At 48.0% G+C, this 16,261-nt stretch overlaps 1 protein-coding gene across 3 annotated transcripts in view; it reads left to right on the top strand.

Moving 5' to 3' along the window:
• HDAC11 (histone deacetylase 11) overlaps positions 1–14,788 on the top strand; it is a 70,486-nt gene extending 55,698 nt beyond the window's left edge. For all 3 annotated transcript variants that reach the window (XM_068251870.1, XM_068251868.1, XM_068251869.1), the window contains exons 9-10: positions 7,612–7,790; positions 12,632–14,788. In XM_068251870.1, coding sequence (XP_068107971.1) covers positions 7,612–7,790; positions 12,632–12,817 — 365 coding nt within the window. In that variant the 3' untranslated portion in view covers positions 12,818–14,788. The remainder of the gene's footprint in view (positions 1–7,611; positions 7,791–12,631) is intronic.
• The last annotated feature ends 1,473 nt before the right edge of the window (positions 14,789–16,261 follow it).

Consider the following 16,261-nt stretch of genomic DNA (forward strand, 5'->3'; position numbering starts at 1 on the left):
GTAGCAACGGGGAGCATGAGTACCGTAGCGAGGTCGAGAGAATATGTAGCTGGTGCAGGGAAAACAACCTAGTTCTCAACACAGCAAAGACTGTTGAACTAGTTGTAGACTTCAGGAGGAACCCTCCCCCCCTCCCACCTGTCCTCATTGGAGGAGCAGAAGTCTCTACGGTGTCATCGGTTCAGTTCCTCGGCACGACTCTCACCAACAACCTGAAATGGGGGCAAAACACCACCAAAATTCAAAAGAAATCCCAGCAGAGGTTGTTCTTCCTGCGCCAACTGAAGAGATTCGGCATGCCCAGGGAACTACTGACCAGCTTCTATACTGCCACCATAGAATCCATCCTCTGCTCCTCAATCATTGTCTGGTACGCGGGCGCAGCGGCCAGTGATAAACACAAACTGCAGAGAGTCATAGCTGATGCAGAGAGAATCATCGGGTCTCCCCTTCCACCTCTTGATCTCCTCCACTCCTCTAGGTTGAGGAAGAGGGCCACCATGATCTCCCGTGACCCCTCTCACCCTGGCAGCCACTACTTCAAGCTCCTCCCGTTGGGCCGCCGATACAGGGCTATACCATCCAAAACCACCAGGCGGAAGAACACCTTCTTCCCCCAAGCTGTTCGGGCACTGAACTCTGACCTTTCCCGGTCCGGCCTGCAGTTCTAACTGCCAGGTCGGTCAGCTGGCCCCCGTCGCGGTCGGTCTGGATTCCCATCCGGAAGGGGGGGACTTTACCAGCATCTCTATCAGACTATCTGACTACTGTATTCAACTGTATGTGTTGTATGTCTATACTCTGTCTATGCCATGTGTACCACAAACAATTCCGAGTATGGCTCTGCCGTACCTGGCGAAATAAAACTGATTCTGATTCTGCCTGCCTTATATAAGGGGGGGGAGGGGCTCCAGGGGCTAGTGTAGCCTAATTGGCTACACTGGGCCTGCTGACTGTGATGTAGAGGGTCAAAGTTGACCCTCCATGTGCATTATGGGGCGAACCGAACTTCCGCAAAGGTTCGCCTGCGGGACGCGAACGCGAACCACTGAAGTTCGCATGGAACCGTTCGCAGGCGAACCGTTCGGCCCAACTCTATATACCACCAATGCTACATGCTGAAGCCAGCCTAGCATGTACCATTGTGCTATACCCAAGAGAAAAACGAGCTTGCTTAGGGATTTGTAGGATGTCAAAAGCCAACTCACATACATTGGCCAGGAATCTAACCCAGGTCAGCTGCTTTGAAGGCAGCTATGCTCACCACTATACCACCAACACTACATGCTGAAACTTCTTGGAGCAGACTTACTTCCACCCTCCAAAAGACACACATACATCCCCATAAAATAATTCAACAGCAACTGCATGCACAGTCACTGTGGCACAATCTGTTAGCGCATTCAGCTGTTAACCAAAGGGTTGGTGGTTCAAGCCCACCCAGGGACAGCCTTGCCTTTTGCATTCAACAGTTGTCCAAAGAGAACCCCAGATAGCCATGTAGAATCATCTTTCTCTCTCTGGGCTTGAACCACCAACCTTTCGGTTAACAGCCGAACACGCTGATTGCACCACATAGACTGTGCACACAGTTATTATTATTATTATTATTATTATTATTATTATTTAGTATTTATATTGCTAAACGATTTTATGGGGATGTATGTGTGTCTTGTGGAGGGAGGAAAAAAGTCTGCTCCAAGAAGTTTAACGCCACTTTAAACAAAACCTATATATATCAATTTTCTACATATATTTCTATGATCCTTTCATGATGACAAAGGCCAGAAAGAAGTAGGCAAAGGAATGCCCATTTTTCCGTATGGCTAAGCGTTCTCACTCACTTTTTCCTACAACGAAGCATCTGCTATACAGCAGCAGAGTGGCGCAGCGGAAGTGTGCTGGGCCCATAACCCAGAGGTTGATGGATCGAAACCATCCTCTGCTAGGTGTACTTTGGTTTTTACACCTTGCTTTACCATATGGGCCAATCGTCGGCCATAGCCGCGTAAGAGAAAGTGTCATTAGGGCCTTGCTGTAACATAGATAGTAGTGTAACTATTTCAACTAATGTACCGTTCTTAAACTTGAAGGTTATATACAAATGGAAGCAGAGTGGCGCAGCGGAAGGGTGCTGGGCCCATAACCCAGAGGTCGATGGATCAAAACCATCCTCTGCTAGGCATGATTTCATTTTTGCACCTTGCTTTATCGCATGGGCAAAACGGTTTCCATTGCCCTGTAAGAGAAAGTGTAATAAGGGCCCTGCTGTAACGTATATATTAGGGTAGCTAAGACTACTCCTGGGCCGTTTTTGTAGTTGAAGAGATGGGTGAACTGTGACACCGCACTTAAATAAAAAAAAAAACAGCAAACAGAGAAGCTTCCCCATATTGGAGCATTGGATTTGGTCAAGTCTTAAGCCAATGTGTTGTAAGACACAAGTAAGCTTTAGGTTAGCAGGAATGGTTGCATGGCCACCTAGCTTTTCATCCTTCCCACCCTTGCCCTGGAATCTTCCAGACTTCAAATTGCTGTCCTTTGCTGTGTGTGTTGCACCAGCATCATCCAGGGAGGCACATGATCTTTCTGAAGTCTTGAATTGAAGTCTGTAAGCAGTATCACCATGTGTCCCACTGATTTAATCTAGCAAAGTAGGCAAATAAGCAAGCTCATTTTTCTCTTGGGTATATTGCAATGGTACATGCTAGGCTGGCTTTAGCATGTAGCGTTGGTGGTATAGTGGTGAGCATAGCTGCCTTCCAAGTAGTTGACCTGGGTTCGATTCCCGGCCATTGTATGTAAGCTGGCTTTTGACATCCTACAAATCCCTGGAAGACAAGACAAGAGAGGAGGAGGGAGGAGGAGGAGGGAGGAAGGGTCAGGGGGAAAAAAAAGCACAAGAACAAGATTAGCTCTCAAAAGAGCTGTTGTGGGGTGCTATTTTAGGAATAAGAATCAGCCAGGAACAAGCTTACAAGAGCCTAACTAATCTTTCCCTATGAGAGTCTGCCAGCAGCTTTCCCTTCACTAATTACCACAGGGACGCGAACGACTATAATGGCCAGCGCTGCCTGCCTTATATAAGGGGTGGGGTGGTTCCAGGAGATAGTGTAGCCTGATTGGCTACAACAGGCCTGCTGACTGTGATGTAGAGGGTCAAAGTTGACCCTAATGGTGCACTATGGGATCGAACCGAACTTCCGGGAAAGTTCGCATGCGATCGCGAACCACCCAAAGTTCGCCTGGAACCGGGCCATCTCTGTTCACGATTTTCAATACACAACGATGGATCAGCACACACGATGGTAACTATGAGTTCCCCCAGTATAGGTAGCCACATATATGTGCCCCCAGGATAGCTTAGCCAACTATAGGTACCCTAGGAAAGGTTAGCTAGCTATAGGTGCACCAGTATAGGTAAGCCAGCTATAGGTGCAGTACAGGTTAGCTAGTAAGGGTGCCGCACTACAGGTTAGCCAGTATAGGTGCCGCAGTGCAGGTTAGCCAGTGTATAGGTGCCGTAGTACAGGTTAGCCAGTATAGGTACCGCAGTACAGGTTAGCCAGTATAGGTGCCGCAGTACAGGTTAGCCAGTGTATAGGTGCCGCAGTACAGGTTAGCCAGTGTATAGGTGCCGTAGTACAGGTTAGCCAGTATAGGTGCCGCAGTACAGGTTAGCCAGTGTATAGGTGCCGCAGTACAGGCTAGCCAGTGTATAGGTGCCGAAGGACAGGTTAGCCAGTGTATAGGTGCCGCAGTACAGGTTAGCCAGTATAGGTGCCGCAGTACAGGTTAGCCAGTGTATAGGTGCCGCAGTACAGGTTAGCCAGTATAGGTACCGCAGTACAGGTTAGCCAGTATAGGTGCCGCAGTACAGGTTAGCCAGTGTATAGGTGCCGCAGTACAGGTTAGCTAGTATATAGGTGCCGCAGTACAGGTTAGCCAGTGTATAGGTGCCGTAGTACAGGTTAGCCAGTATAGGTGCCGCAGTACAGGTTAGCCAGTGTATAGGTGCCGCAGTACAGGCTAGCCAGTGTATAGGTGCCGAAGGACAGGTTAGCCAGTGTATAGGTGCCGCAGTACAGGTTAGCCAGTATAGGTGCCGCAGTACAGGTTAGCCAGTGTATAGGTGCCGCAGTACAGGTTAGTCAGCATAGGTGCCGCAGTACAGGCTAGCCAGTGTATAGGTGCCGCAGTACAGATTAGCCAGTGTATAGGTGCCGCAGTACAGGTCAGCCAGTGTATAGGTGCCACAGTACAGGTTAGCCAGTATAGGTGCCGCAGTACAGGTTAGCCAGTGTATAGGTGCCGCAGTGCAGGTTAGCCAGTGTATAGGTGCCGTAGTACAGGTTAGCCAGTGTATAGGTGCCGCAGTACAGGTTAGCTAGTATATAGGTGCCGCAGTACAGGTTAGCCAGTGTATAGGTGCCGTAGTACAGGTTAGCCAGTATAGGTGCCGCAGTACAGGTTAGCCAGTGTATAGGTGCCGCAGTACAGGCTAGCCAGTGTATAGGTGCCGAAGGACAGGTTAGCCAGTGTATAGGTGCCGCAGTACAGGTTAGCCAGTATAGGTGCCGCAGTACAGGTTAGCCAGTGTATAGGTGCCGCAGTACAGGTTAGTCAGCATAGGTGCCGCAGTACAGGCTAGCCAGTGTATAGGTGCCGCAGTACAGATTAGCCAGTGTATAGGTGCCGCAGTACAGGTCAGCCAGTGTATAGGTGCCACAGTACAGGTTAGCCAGTATAGGTGCCGCAGTACAGGTTAGCCAGTGTATAGGTGCCGCAGTGCAGGTTAGCCAGTGTATAGGTGCCGTAGTACAGGTTAGCCAGTGTATAGGTGCCGCAGTACAGGTTAGCCAGTGTATAGGTGCCGTAGTACAGGTCAGCCAGTGTATAGGTGCCGCAGTACAGGTCAGCCAGTGTATAGGTGCCACAGTACAGGTTAGCCAGTATAGGTGCCGCAGTACAGGTTAGCCAGTGTATAGGTGCCGTAGTACAGGTTAGCCAGTGTATAGGTGCCGCAGTACAGGTTAGCCAGTATATAGGTGCCGCAGTACAGGTCAGCCAGTGTATAGGTGCCACAGTACAGGTCAGCCAGTATAGGTACCGCAGTACAGGTTAGCCAGTATAGGTGCCGCAGTACAGGTTAGCCAGTGTATAGGTGCCGCAGTACAGGTTAGCTAGTATATAGGTGCCGCAGTACAGGTTAGCCAGTGTATAGGTGCCGTAGTACAGGTTAGCCAGTATAGGTGCCGCAGTACAGGTTAGCCAGTGTATAGGTGCCGCAGTACAGGCTAGCCAGTGTATAGGTGCCGAAGGACAGGTTAGCCAGTGTATAGGTGCCGCAGTACAGGTTAGCCAGTATAGGTGCCGCAGTACAGGTTAGCCAGTGTATAGGTGCCGCAGTACAGGTTAGTCAGCATAGGTGCCGCAGTACAGGCTAGCCAGTGTATAGGTGCCGCAGTACAGATTAGCCAGTGTATAGGTGCCGCAGTACAGGTCAGCCAGTGTATAGGTGCCACAGTACAGGTTAGCCAGTATAGGTGCCGCAGTACAGGTTAGCCAGTGTATAGGTGCCGCAGTGCAGGTTAGCCAGTGTATAGGTGCCGTAGTACAGGTTAGCCAGTGTATAGGTGCCGCAGTACAGGTTAGCCAGTGTATAGGTGCCGTAGTACAGGTCAGCCAGTGTATAGGTGCCGCAGTATAGGTCAGCCAGTGTATAGGTGCCACAGTACAGGTTAGCCAGTATAGGTGCCGCAGTACAGGTTAGCCAGTGTATAGGTGCCGTAGTACAGGTTAGCCAGTGTATAGGTGCCGCAGTACAGGTTAGCCAGTATATAGGTGCCGCAGTACAGGTCAGCCAGTGTATAGGTGCCACAGTACAGGTCAGCCAGTGTATAGGTGCCGTAGTACAGGTCAGCCAGTATATAGGTGCCGCAGTACAGGTCAGCCAGTGTATAGGTGCCACAGTACAGGTTAGCCAGTATAGGTGCCGCAGTACAGGTTAGCCAGTATAGGTGCCACAGTACAGGTTAGCCAGTGTATAGGTGCCGCAGTACAGGTTAGCCAGTGTATAGGTGCCGTAGTACAGGTCAGCCAGTGTATAGGTGCCGCAGTACAGGTCAGCCAGTGTATAGGTGCCGCAGTACAGGTTAGCCATTGTATAGGTGCCGTAGTACAGGTCAGCCAGTGTATAGGTGCCGCAGTACAGGTCAGCCAGTGTATAGGTGCCGCAGTACAGGTTAGCCAGTGTATAGGTGCCGTAGTACAGGTTAGCCATCCAAATCCCCCTTCCCTTTGTGTATATAGGCAGATTCCCCTCCCTGTATATAGGCAGATCCTCCTTGTGTATACTGTATAGGCAGATCCCGATCCCCCCTCGGCTGTTACATACTTTGCTCCTGGCCTTCCCCTCCGCTCCCGGCCCCCTCCTCCGGTAAAGTTTTTTCAATTCCAATCAGCCGTGTTGCATTGCATACCCGCAGGGGGTGCCGCGGTGAAGAGCGAACGAGTGCTTGCATAGTAACGCGGGGCCTGTACCAGGAAGTGTGACATCACTTCCTGGCGGCCAGCGTTACTAGGCAATGCTCGCCACCTCTTCACCGCGGCTCACCCCGCGGCTATGCAATGCGGCCGACTGGAATTGAAAAACTTTACCGGAGGAGGTGTCGGGAGCTGAGGGGAAGGCCAGGGTCAAAGTAGGTAACAACGGCAGCAAAAAACGCCGCTTTGACGATCTGAAGATCGTCTTGGGCATGATCACAATTCTCCGTTGAAAACCGAAAATCGTTCAGCCCTACACCTGACCCCGGGTAGTGCTCACATGGCCCGGGTAGTGCTCACATGGCCCAAGTAGTGTTCGGGTGTATTCACTAGAGACGGACAATGAGATGCAACGCAGAAAGCAGATGATTTTACCGCCCAACTTGCCAAATGCCCAAATTACCAACTTGTGTGGTTAATACTTCTAGACATGTCAAGAAATTGCAGTGCACAAAGATTAACACATTCGGTAAATTATACATAAGTATTCGTTATATCTACCTCCAGCTCTGACCAGCCGATATCTCATGCGGTAACATTGACAGATGTAGACAGTCAACAGGGAGAGCCACACAGTCCTGCTTCTCATTAATTGGTCCGATAACCTGGAGGGCGGGACCTCAGAATGGCAGAGAAGGGGAAGGAGACTTTTTAAAAGACTTTTCTGCATCCCTTTAGATGTGACTATCTGTATACTCTTATACAGAAGAGCTCCCCCTGGTGGCTGCAGCACATCTAAAGTGAAGTTGTAGATGCGCTGGACAGAAAACAGCTTCCTGTTTGCCCTGCTCCACAGCTGGTGAGACTTGCCGAGCAGGGCTTAGGGAAATGAAGCATGTTTGTTTGGGGAAATTACAGAATGTTTACGCCATGCAGGAAATCTTAGTCAATTTGGGGGGAAAAAAAAAGTATAAATGACCAAATGTGGTATTTTACCAACCTAAATTATTTTCTGAATTACCCTTAGTGAATTGAGGCCTTAGTGTATCAGTTCTGTGCCAGTTTTCTGTTACCAGCAGTAACTACTGCAGGAGATCACCTTACTATTTCACTTTCCTTGTACAGGGGCCATAAAACGGAGGATAGAGCTGGACTGGGGCACAGAAGACCAGGAATACCTGGAGAAAGTGGAGACGCATGTCAAGGGGGCTCTGAATGAGATCACCCCAGATGTGATTGTATATAATGCGGGGACAGACATACTGGACGGAGATCCACTCGGGGGTCTGTCCATTTCTCCCCAGGTGAGTATCTAAAAATGATATGCCTTAATCGGTCAAAACATTTAAAATGTATGCAGGGGGGATCAAAATATAAAATGTAGCTACTTCTTAGGAAGAGGGAAGTTCTTGCTCCTGCAGAGGTGTGTCCTCCCCGCCCCACTATTACGGCAAGAGCTTATGCAAGCAGCTCCATGCCACTGTGCAGGCGTGGCCATACTTGCACGGGAGCTGTATGCCTGCACAGAGGGAAGCTCCTGCAAAGGCGTGTCCTCCCTGCCCCACTGTTGCTGCACGGGGACCCCCAGAACGTATCCAGCAAGAACCTGTACTGCACAGGTGCACCCATATGGCACAGGAGCTGTATGTCTGCACAGAGGGGAGCGCTGCTGTAGTCTACAAGAGGTTACCATTGGTTTTCAATAGACCGATGAGAATTGTCCCTGCACAGGAAGAATTCTCATTGGTTCACTAAGCAATAGACCAATTAAAATCCTCCCTGGAGGATTCCCATTGTCTTTTGCATGCCTGTGGTAGCCTAATGCTTCTGTTGGGACTCTGACATTGTTCTAACAGCGGTTTTAGCGTGTAGAAGACCTGAATGGCCAGTGCCAGCAGAGGAGGAGGAGGAGGAGCGAGTGGTGACCCAAAAACAGAACAGAAAACTGGATGAAAAACTGATGCTTAAAGGATACATCCGGTGATTTATAAAAAAAAAAGTTTCACTTACGTGATGTCACAGAGAGCACCCTGCATTTGTGTGGTTCTGAGAGAATTGATCTGTGCAAGCGCAGAGCGGTCCCAGCGGCTGGAGCGCGATTACGAGAGGCACACGGGCATGCGCAGGAGATCCTGGCCGCGGGTCACGATCTTCCGGCAGGAAGCGTGGAGGCCTGGCTCAGAGCAGATCCGTGCCGGTGGGACCAAACAGACTTCTAGGGGCTGGGAGAAGCACCAGGTGAGGAAACTTTTTTTTTTTTCTTTATTTTTTTTTTATTTAATCGCTGGATGTTTCGTTTAAAGCAGCGGTGTCAAACTCAAATGCAAAATGGGCCGAAATTGTATACTGGGGCCAACCTCAACGTCTAGTGGTCACAGTCCTCCCTTATAAAGTTCCCTGGTGTCTAGTGGTCCTCCCTACCTCCCCTATCCAGTTCTCTAGTGTTTAGTGGTTTCCCCCTCCCTCCACCATATGGCTTCCCTGGTGGTCTAGGGCTTTACCTCCAATATAGCGTCCCTGGTGATCTGGAGTGGGCCAAACATAATGCCAGGTGGGGAAACCACTTGAGGGCCAAACAAAATGGCTTTGAGGGCCAGATTTGGACCGCGGGCCGGAGTTTGACATGTATGCTTTAAAGGGATATTGACCAGCAAGCTCATGGTGACCCAGAACTCATTGGAGTGTGTAAGGGACTACAATGGTCCTAAAAGCCCCCTTACTAAGATGTTAAGAAAAACAAAAGTTTGCTTTCCTAAAACAGAAAGAATTTGCGATAATTCAGGTTGGAGTGAGCTTGAGATGTCTCCCAGGCACCACTGCTGAATATATGCAAATTAACCATGCCAATTAATCCATGCCATGTACTGATGAGGATCAAACAATCCGAAACAGTCTGTATGCATGTTGGATTATTATGGCTCTGTACTTATTAACAAGCTGACACATCATTGCATTCCAGCGGTTCTGGAGGTGTGTTTAGCTTCTAAGGGTACAATGGTTAATTTGCATATATTCAGCAGTGGTGCCTGGGAGACATCTCAAGCTCACTCCAACCTGAATTATCGCAAATTCTTTCTGTTTTAGGAAAGCAAACTTTTGTTTTTCTTAACATCTTAGTAAGGGGGCTTTTAGGACCATTGTAGTCCCTTACACACTCCAATGAGTTCTGGGTCACCATGAGCTTGCTGGTTAGTCTGTGCCTCTCGGATTTACAAGCCCTACTCCATAGAGCCAAATTAATCCATGCCATGTACTGATGAGGATCAAACAATCCGAAACAGTCTGTATGCATGTTGGATTATTATGGCTCTGTACTTATTAACAAGCTGACACATCATTGCATTCCAGCGGTTCTGGAGGTGTGTTTAGCTTCTAAGGGTACAATGGTTAATTTGCATATATTCAGCAGTGGTGCCTGGGAGACATCTCAAGCTCACTCCAACCTGAATTATCGCAAATTCTTTCTGTTTTAGGAAAGCAAACTTTTGTTTTTCTTAAAGGGATATTGAGCAGGTATAAAAAAAAAACTTACCTGGGGCTTCCTACAGCCCACCATAAGTCACAAGGACCCCGGCGTCGTCCTGGCTGCTACGCGGCATCACGGTGGCCGCTATGCGTCAACACGCCACTCGGCGTGAGAGTCCTGCGCATGCGCGGTTCAGAGTTAGAGAATCGCGTATGCGCAGGACTCTCACGCTGGCCGGTGTGATGACGCGTAACATGCACGGCGGGGAGTCATAGTGGTGACTTCAGGTGGAAGTCGCCTATTAACGGAGCCACCAGTGGGACCGGGAGAGGAGCCAGGAGGACGCTGGGGGACCTCGTGTGACGAACAGCCCCGCAATCTCGTCTAACTTACTCCAGTACCGTCAGGGATTAATCGCCTCTGATGGCTTGTAAGACTGTGAGCAAGTTGACGTTAAAATAGCGGTTGCTGGGTCGTCAGGTAATAATGCGACAACGCGCGCCAATCTTGTCTAATCTGACACCGTTACCATTCGGGGAATAGACACATCCGATGGTTTGTAATATGGTGAACAGAGTGACGCCAAAGATTGGTCGCACCGCTGCCGGCAATGTGACGTATGCGCAGTCAACCACCAATTCCTGTTCCCTTTGCTGCAGTTTACCATAAAGCCTCAGACCCTGAGGGAATCCTGAAGACAGTCAGAACTGCAGGCAAAGTAACCTTTTGGATTGGTTGGTGAGTCCACACACAGTCCAATTTCGATTGTATATACAATCGATACAATCTGTGCTCTCATATAGAGGCCAGGTCGCTGCCACCAATCCGCAATAAAAGCGTGCGAATGCGCTAATTCTAACTCTAGCTAAATCCTGTAGGAAAAAGGGTTAATTAGACAACCTTTCTAGAGATAGCAAAACTAACAATATTTAATATCAAAACAGTTATGGTAACATGTCTCTCTGAAGATGTGAATTCTTTTGGCGGAGATTTGTTTCAGAACAGCACTTAGACGAACGATTTTTAAATCGTTTATTTAAAGAAATAATGCAAAACAAAATATAGCAATAGAAACAATTTGATACAGAAATAATAAGAGTTCAATATGAAAATAATAGCTGATTACAGTCTGAGCAGTTTGTCAAGTTACCGTGTCCTTTGCGGTAGGTCCCACAGAGATATATAGTCCAATTCTGGAAAGTTCTGTGGAATAGGTATTAATCCTTTTATCATCCAGCCCAAATCCGTGATGGTACAGGATGGCTGGGCAAAAGACTCTCTCTCCAGGCTGAGTGTCAGTCAGTTTTAGCTCTTTCTCTGCCAGGGGGTGGAGTTGTAAAAGGAGATGTTTCCCCCCTTAAAGGGAACCAGAGAGGAAGCACCCTTGTGTATTTTACCATATATATCAGTAAGAACATTAGAGAAAACACTTACCATGCTCTCTGTTTCCTCCTCACTGCTAAAAGTGTCTGTTAACAGCAGTCACAAGAATCCCAGACTGAGCAATTAAATCTGGCTTTGCTGGGATTGATTATAGCTGAGTCATTATAGCAAAGCCACAAGGGGGCAGGCTTGGGCTTGAAATAACACCACAGAATACATACTTAGCTATAATCTTTCTGTAGCAAAGCTAGACGGAGCAGCCTGACTTCTCAGTCGAGGATTCTTATCAGACGTGATAACAGTCAGATTACACAGAGAACAATGAAACAAAGGGCAGATTAGGTGTTTACTGTCATGTTCCCACTGATTTATAAGGTAAAATACAAGAGGGTGCTTCATCTCTGGTTCTCTTTAACAATCTGACCTCAGGCTGCTGAAGTCCGCCCCTATTGTCTGAGGGACAGAATTGGCAGTTTCTCCAAGTATGCCATAACTCAGCGGATATCTGACATATCATATAAAACCCAACATTTTACATTCCGTCAGCATGCGCTGAACCAATCGATATCAAACTCGCTTGGAGTGCCACCTTCCCTGCCTATGTAATAGATATCTCAGGCTGTGAGATGACTAGGTGGTCGGTTAACGTCTCAGAAGGTGTGCTGCGCTATTCGCATGGCGTACTGTGAGTTGTGGACCGCTGGGCCCAAACGGTTCCGCAATATCCATCGAATTATGGACTACTATGAAATGAGATATCAAAAGCTCATTAAGCCAGAGACATGTCTCTGGGTGTTCTCAAGACAGGCAGGAATGTCACCTAATGATTTTACGATGCGTTCCTGTATCCTGCTTCTTATCAGCAATTCTTTGTAGTAGATCTGTGAGCTATGTGAATGCTCTGGTTTCTTGGGTTTTATTGGGGATCGTCAGGAAGTGCAATCAAGCAGCTCACATTCCCCATTGCAGGGCTGGTGAGCTGAAAGAACACTCATTTTTTCTAAAAGCAGGCTAATGCATTTAAAGGGGTACTCCAGAACCGATTTTGTGCGCAATTACATGCGCTTGCCGCAATGGCGTTCGCGGAATCGTGACACCTCGCAGCCTACGGTGGGCTGGAGGAAGCCCCAGGTAAGTACCCATTCTGTTTTTTTTGTTTTGTTTTTTACACCTGCTCAGTATCCCTTTAATGGGACAAACTGACTCCGATTAAACGGGGGTGACCTGTGGGGGCAGCGATGGGAAACCATCTGACTGATACATGACATCACGGCGTCTGTATTTCTTCACATCCAGGGCATTATAAAGCGGGACGAGATCGTGTTCAGTGTCGCCCGGAGCCGATCGATCCCCATCCTGATGGTGACGTCCGGCGGCTACCAGAAAAGAACCGCCCGGATCATCGCAGATTCCATCCTCAACCTGCACAATCTCGGCCTGATCGATAAGAGGTGGGCGGAGACCGACCTGCCGAGGATATGAGCCAATCAGCGGCGCCGTGTCACTCACTCCTTGTGGCAATAACTCGCGCGCTACATTTTTGTTTTAAAAAATGTAACCAGATCTTAAGAAATACCGTGTATTTGATTGGGTAAAAAAAAAAAAGAGTCCAGCAGATCCTGGACCAGCTTAATTTATATTAATTGTAGCCGGTGTGTTTTTGTGGGTTGGTAACACTGAGCAATACTTCTCTATGGTACGCAATTTCCAAGAGGTTATTTTTAATCAGAAACTACTAATTATTTATAACGGGGATTTGTGTAACTAATAATGCTGTGAAGGTGGAGGGTAGATATTGCGGTGGTGCTTTTAAAGAGAAACTCCCTTCCACAAGAAACTCTGAGGCCCGTGGTACTCCTGGCAGTTTCCTGTCTGTGAACCTTGTTGCATTGTGGGAAATAGCTGTTTCCAGCTGCCAAAAAAGCATGCAGCAGCTACATCACCTGCCAGCAGTAAAAATGTCACCATGTGATAAATGTCAGAATGTAAATCGGGGAGAGGAAAGATTTTACAATGGGCAAACACTGACTAAATCATTTATACGTAATTATTGTAAAAATGAAGCACTTTTTTATTACATTATTTTCACCGGAGTTTCTCTTTAAAGGACATCCGAGACTATAAAACAATGTGTTATGCAGTTCACGATTCTGCTAGTAATGGCACCCTGTGGCAGGCTGCGTCCCCCATCCACCTCCTTCCATCCGTTCTAAGTCCCGTTAGAAGGCTTGAACATCTTCCTCCGGTCCCCCCATTCCACTTTTAAAGGGAATCTGAGATAAGAAGATAAAAATTCATACATACCTGGGGCTTCCTCCTGCCCCCTCCGGCCTGATCCCTCCCTCAGCGCTGTCCTCCGCCTCACAGATCTTCTGTAAGGGCTTCCGTTATCTTTGGCAGTCAGGGCTTACTGCATGTGCATGGCCGCATGCGCCCGCACCGCCGCGCTCCCGTCCCCAGGAGCTCTCTGTTGGTGCAGAACTATCCTGGCCGTAGGAGCGAGATGGGGGAGCACGCACAGCTGCACTGCACATGCAAAGACTGGCCCCAGGCCGACGGGCTCCCAGTATCTTCGTCAGTCGGTACTCACTGCGCATGCGTGCCTGCCCTGCCGCAATGTCGTCCCCAGGAGCTCTCTGTGCTGTTGCAGCACTATTGCGCAGGTGCAAAACTCTCCTGGCCACGGGAGCTATACTGGGAGCGTACGCAGCCGCATTGCGCATACGCCAACTTGCCAAAGATACCGGGACCCCTTACAGAAGATTGAGGAGGCACAGGATGGCGCTGAGGGAACAATCAGGCTGGAGGAAGCCCCAGGTGTGTAGGATTTTTTTTTTCTCAGGTACACTTTAAAGGAGAACTAAAACCACAACTTTTTTTTTCTTCTAGATTTGAATAGGTTATTAAAGCTAAGGGTAAAAACAGATACTTGCCTAAGAAGAGGAATCCTGCAGAGGCGTCCCGCGTCCTCCTGGCACCCATCATTGCCACTCGCGGACCCCCTGAAAGAAATCTGACAAGAGCTTGTTGGATTTCTAATCACGACCACGCCCCTCTTCCTGCCGAGAGCGGCCGTTCTGTGCCTGCGCGAGTCCGGCCGCTTCTGTGCAGTTAGCCAGAGCAAGGGAACAGCGGGAACAAGTCTAAAACATTTTTTTAAAAAGACCTGGTAGTTTTTGAGTAAATCGATTTTACGAATGCAATGGAAAAATGTTTTTTAAACTGAGTAAAACACCTTGTTCCCGTTATTGAAGAGACACTGTAATGTAAAAAAGTGCCCCTGGGGGTACTTACCTCGGCAGGGGGAAGCCTCCGGATCCTATCGAGGCTTCCCCCGTCCTCCTCCGTCCCACGGTGGTCTCGCTGTGCCTCTCCAAAACCACCGCCAACAGTTTGTCATGTTATTTACCATCCCCCGGCTCCAGCGCAGGAAAGGTACATATGTACATCCCCGCTGCTCGGAGGGGCACAGCAAGACCGCCGTGGGACACAGGAAGACGGAGAAAGCCTTGATAGGATCCTGAAGCTTCCCCCACCTGAGATGAGTACCCACCAGGGGCACTTTTTTGTGTTACAGGTTTTCTTTAACATACAGAGCATCTTTGGTGAGAATCTCATGTACAAGGTCTCTGCTATTACCCGCTAAAGTCAGCACATAATTACACATTATTCTTAGATAACGATTACAAGCAAAATTGCGTTTTTTTCCCCAAAAAAATTTCGCATTATGACTTTGCATGGTAATTGTGAATAACAATGAGAAATCAGGATTCTGTGACATTTGTGCTCCTCACTGGTGGGCAGGGGGAGTGGGGGGGGGACAGGGACACAAGAAGCCTCTGACTCCCCTCTTAGGTAAGCATGTTTCTTCCTCTCAGCTTCGCCTCGGGTACACTGTAAGGATTAGAATTATTTTATTACTGTCTTTCTCCATCCTATGTAATAAAACCTAAGTGTCCCTGCGTCATCCTGTCCCTGTGTCCATGCGTTTGCGCTACTGCGCATGTGCAGCACGGACAGCCGTTGGGACAGAAGGACGGGGCCAGGGAGCCGGGCGGTCGTGCCCGCGCATGCGCACTGACGTAGTGGTGGCGGCGGTGTGACAGAGACGTAAAGTCTGTTTTTAAAGGGCTTAGGTCAACTAGTATTAAAATAATGTTTGATCAGCGACTTTGCAGGAAGTCACGGAATTCCTCTAATGGTACAAAAGTATCTCCTGACTCTGATCTACTTCACTATGTGGTGTCATCACAGCAAAGGAGCAAATCAATAATAACAATCTATGTGCAGTGCTACGGAAGATATAAATCAATAATAATAACAGCAATCTATGTGCAGCGCTATGGAAGATGCGGGCGCTATATTGTATAAATCAATAATAATAGCAATCTATGTGCAGCACTACAGAAGATGTTGGCGCTGTATAAATAAAAAATAATAATAGTTATGCATTTGTTTGATAAGTCTTAAATCGTCTGTAAGATTTGTAATCGGTTTGTGACCAGTTTGGAAAGAGCGCCCTCTACCTGTGAAGGGAATTCAGGGGGGCAGACAGCAATAAGATCTTGTTTTTAGCAGTGGAAAGAAGCCCTAGAAATGTTGCCATGCTTTGATGTCAATATTCTCAAGTGGCCATTAAGGGTACAATATCTTCATCAGATGCAAGCCTCGATTAGATTTGCGGGATTGAAAGTATTGGGAGATAATTATTGATTGTTGGCATAAACTGGACAATAACACTTTCTTCCTTCACATATGATTACAAAATCTAACATTCTGATCAACAATCGACTATAGAATCTCTTTACATCAATTTCCTCCACGTAGTGTGTGGTTTTTTTTTTTTTTTTTTTTGTACAATTCGATCATAAAAATTTAGTCCCATTAATGGGCACCTTTTTGAAAAATGTTTCTTGTTGTGCCAAA

The sequence above is a fragment of the Hyperolius riggenbachi genome, chromosome 9, assembly GCF_040937935.1.
Source record: "Hyperolius riggenbachi isolate aHypRig1 chromosome 9, aHypRig1.pri, whole genome shotgun sequence".
NCBI lineage: Eukaryota > Metazoa > Chordata > Amphibia > Anura > Hyperoliidae > Hyperolius > Hyperolius riggenbachi.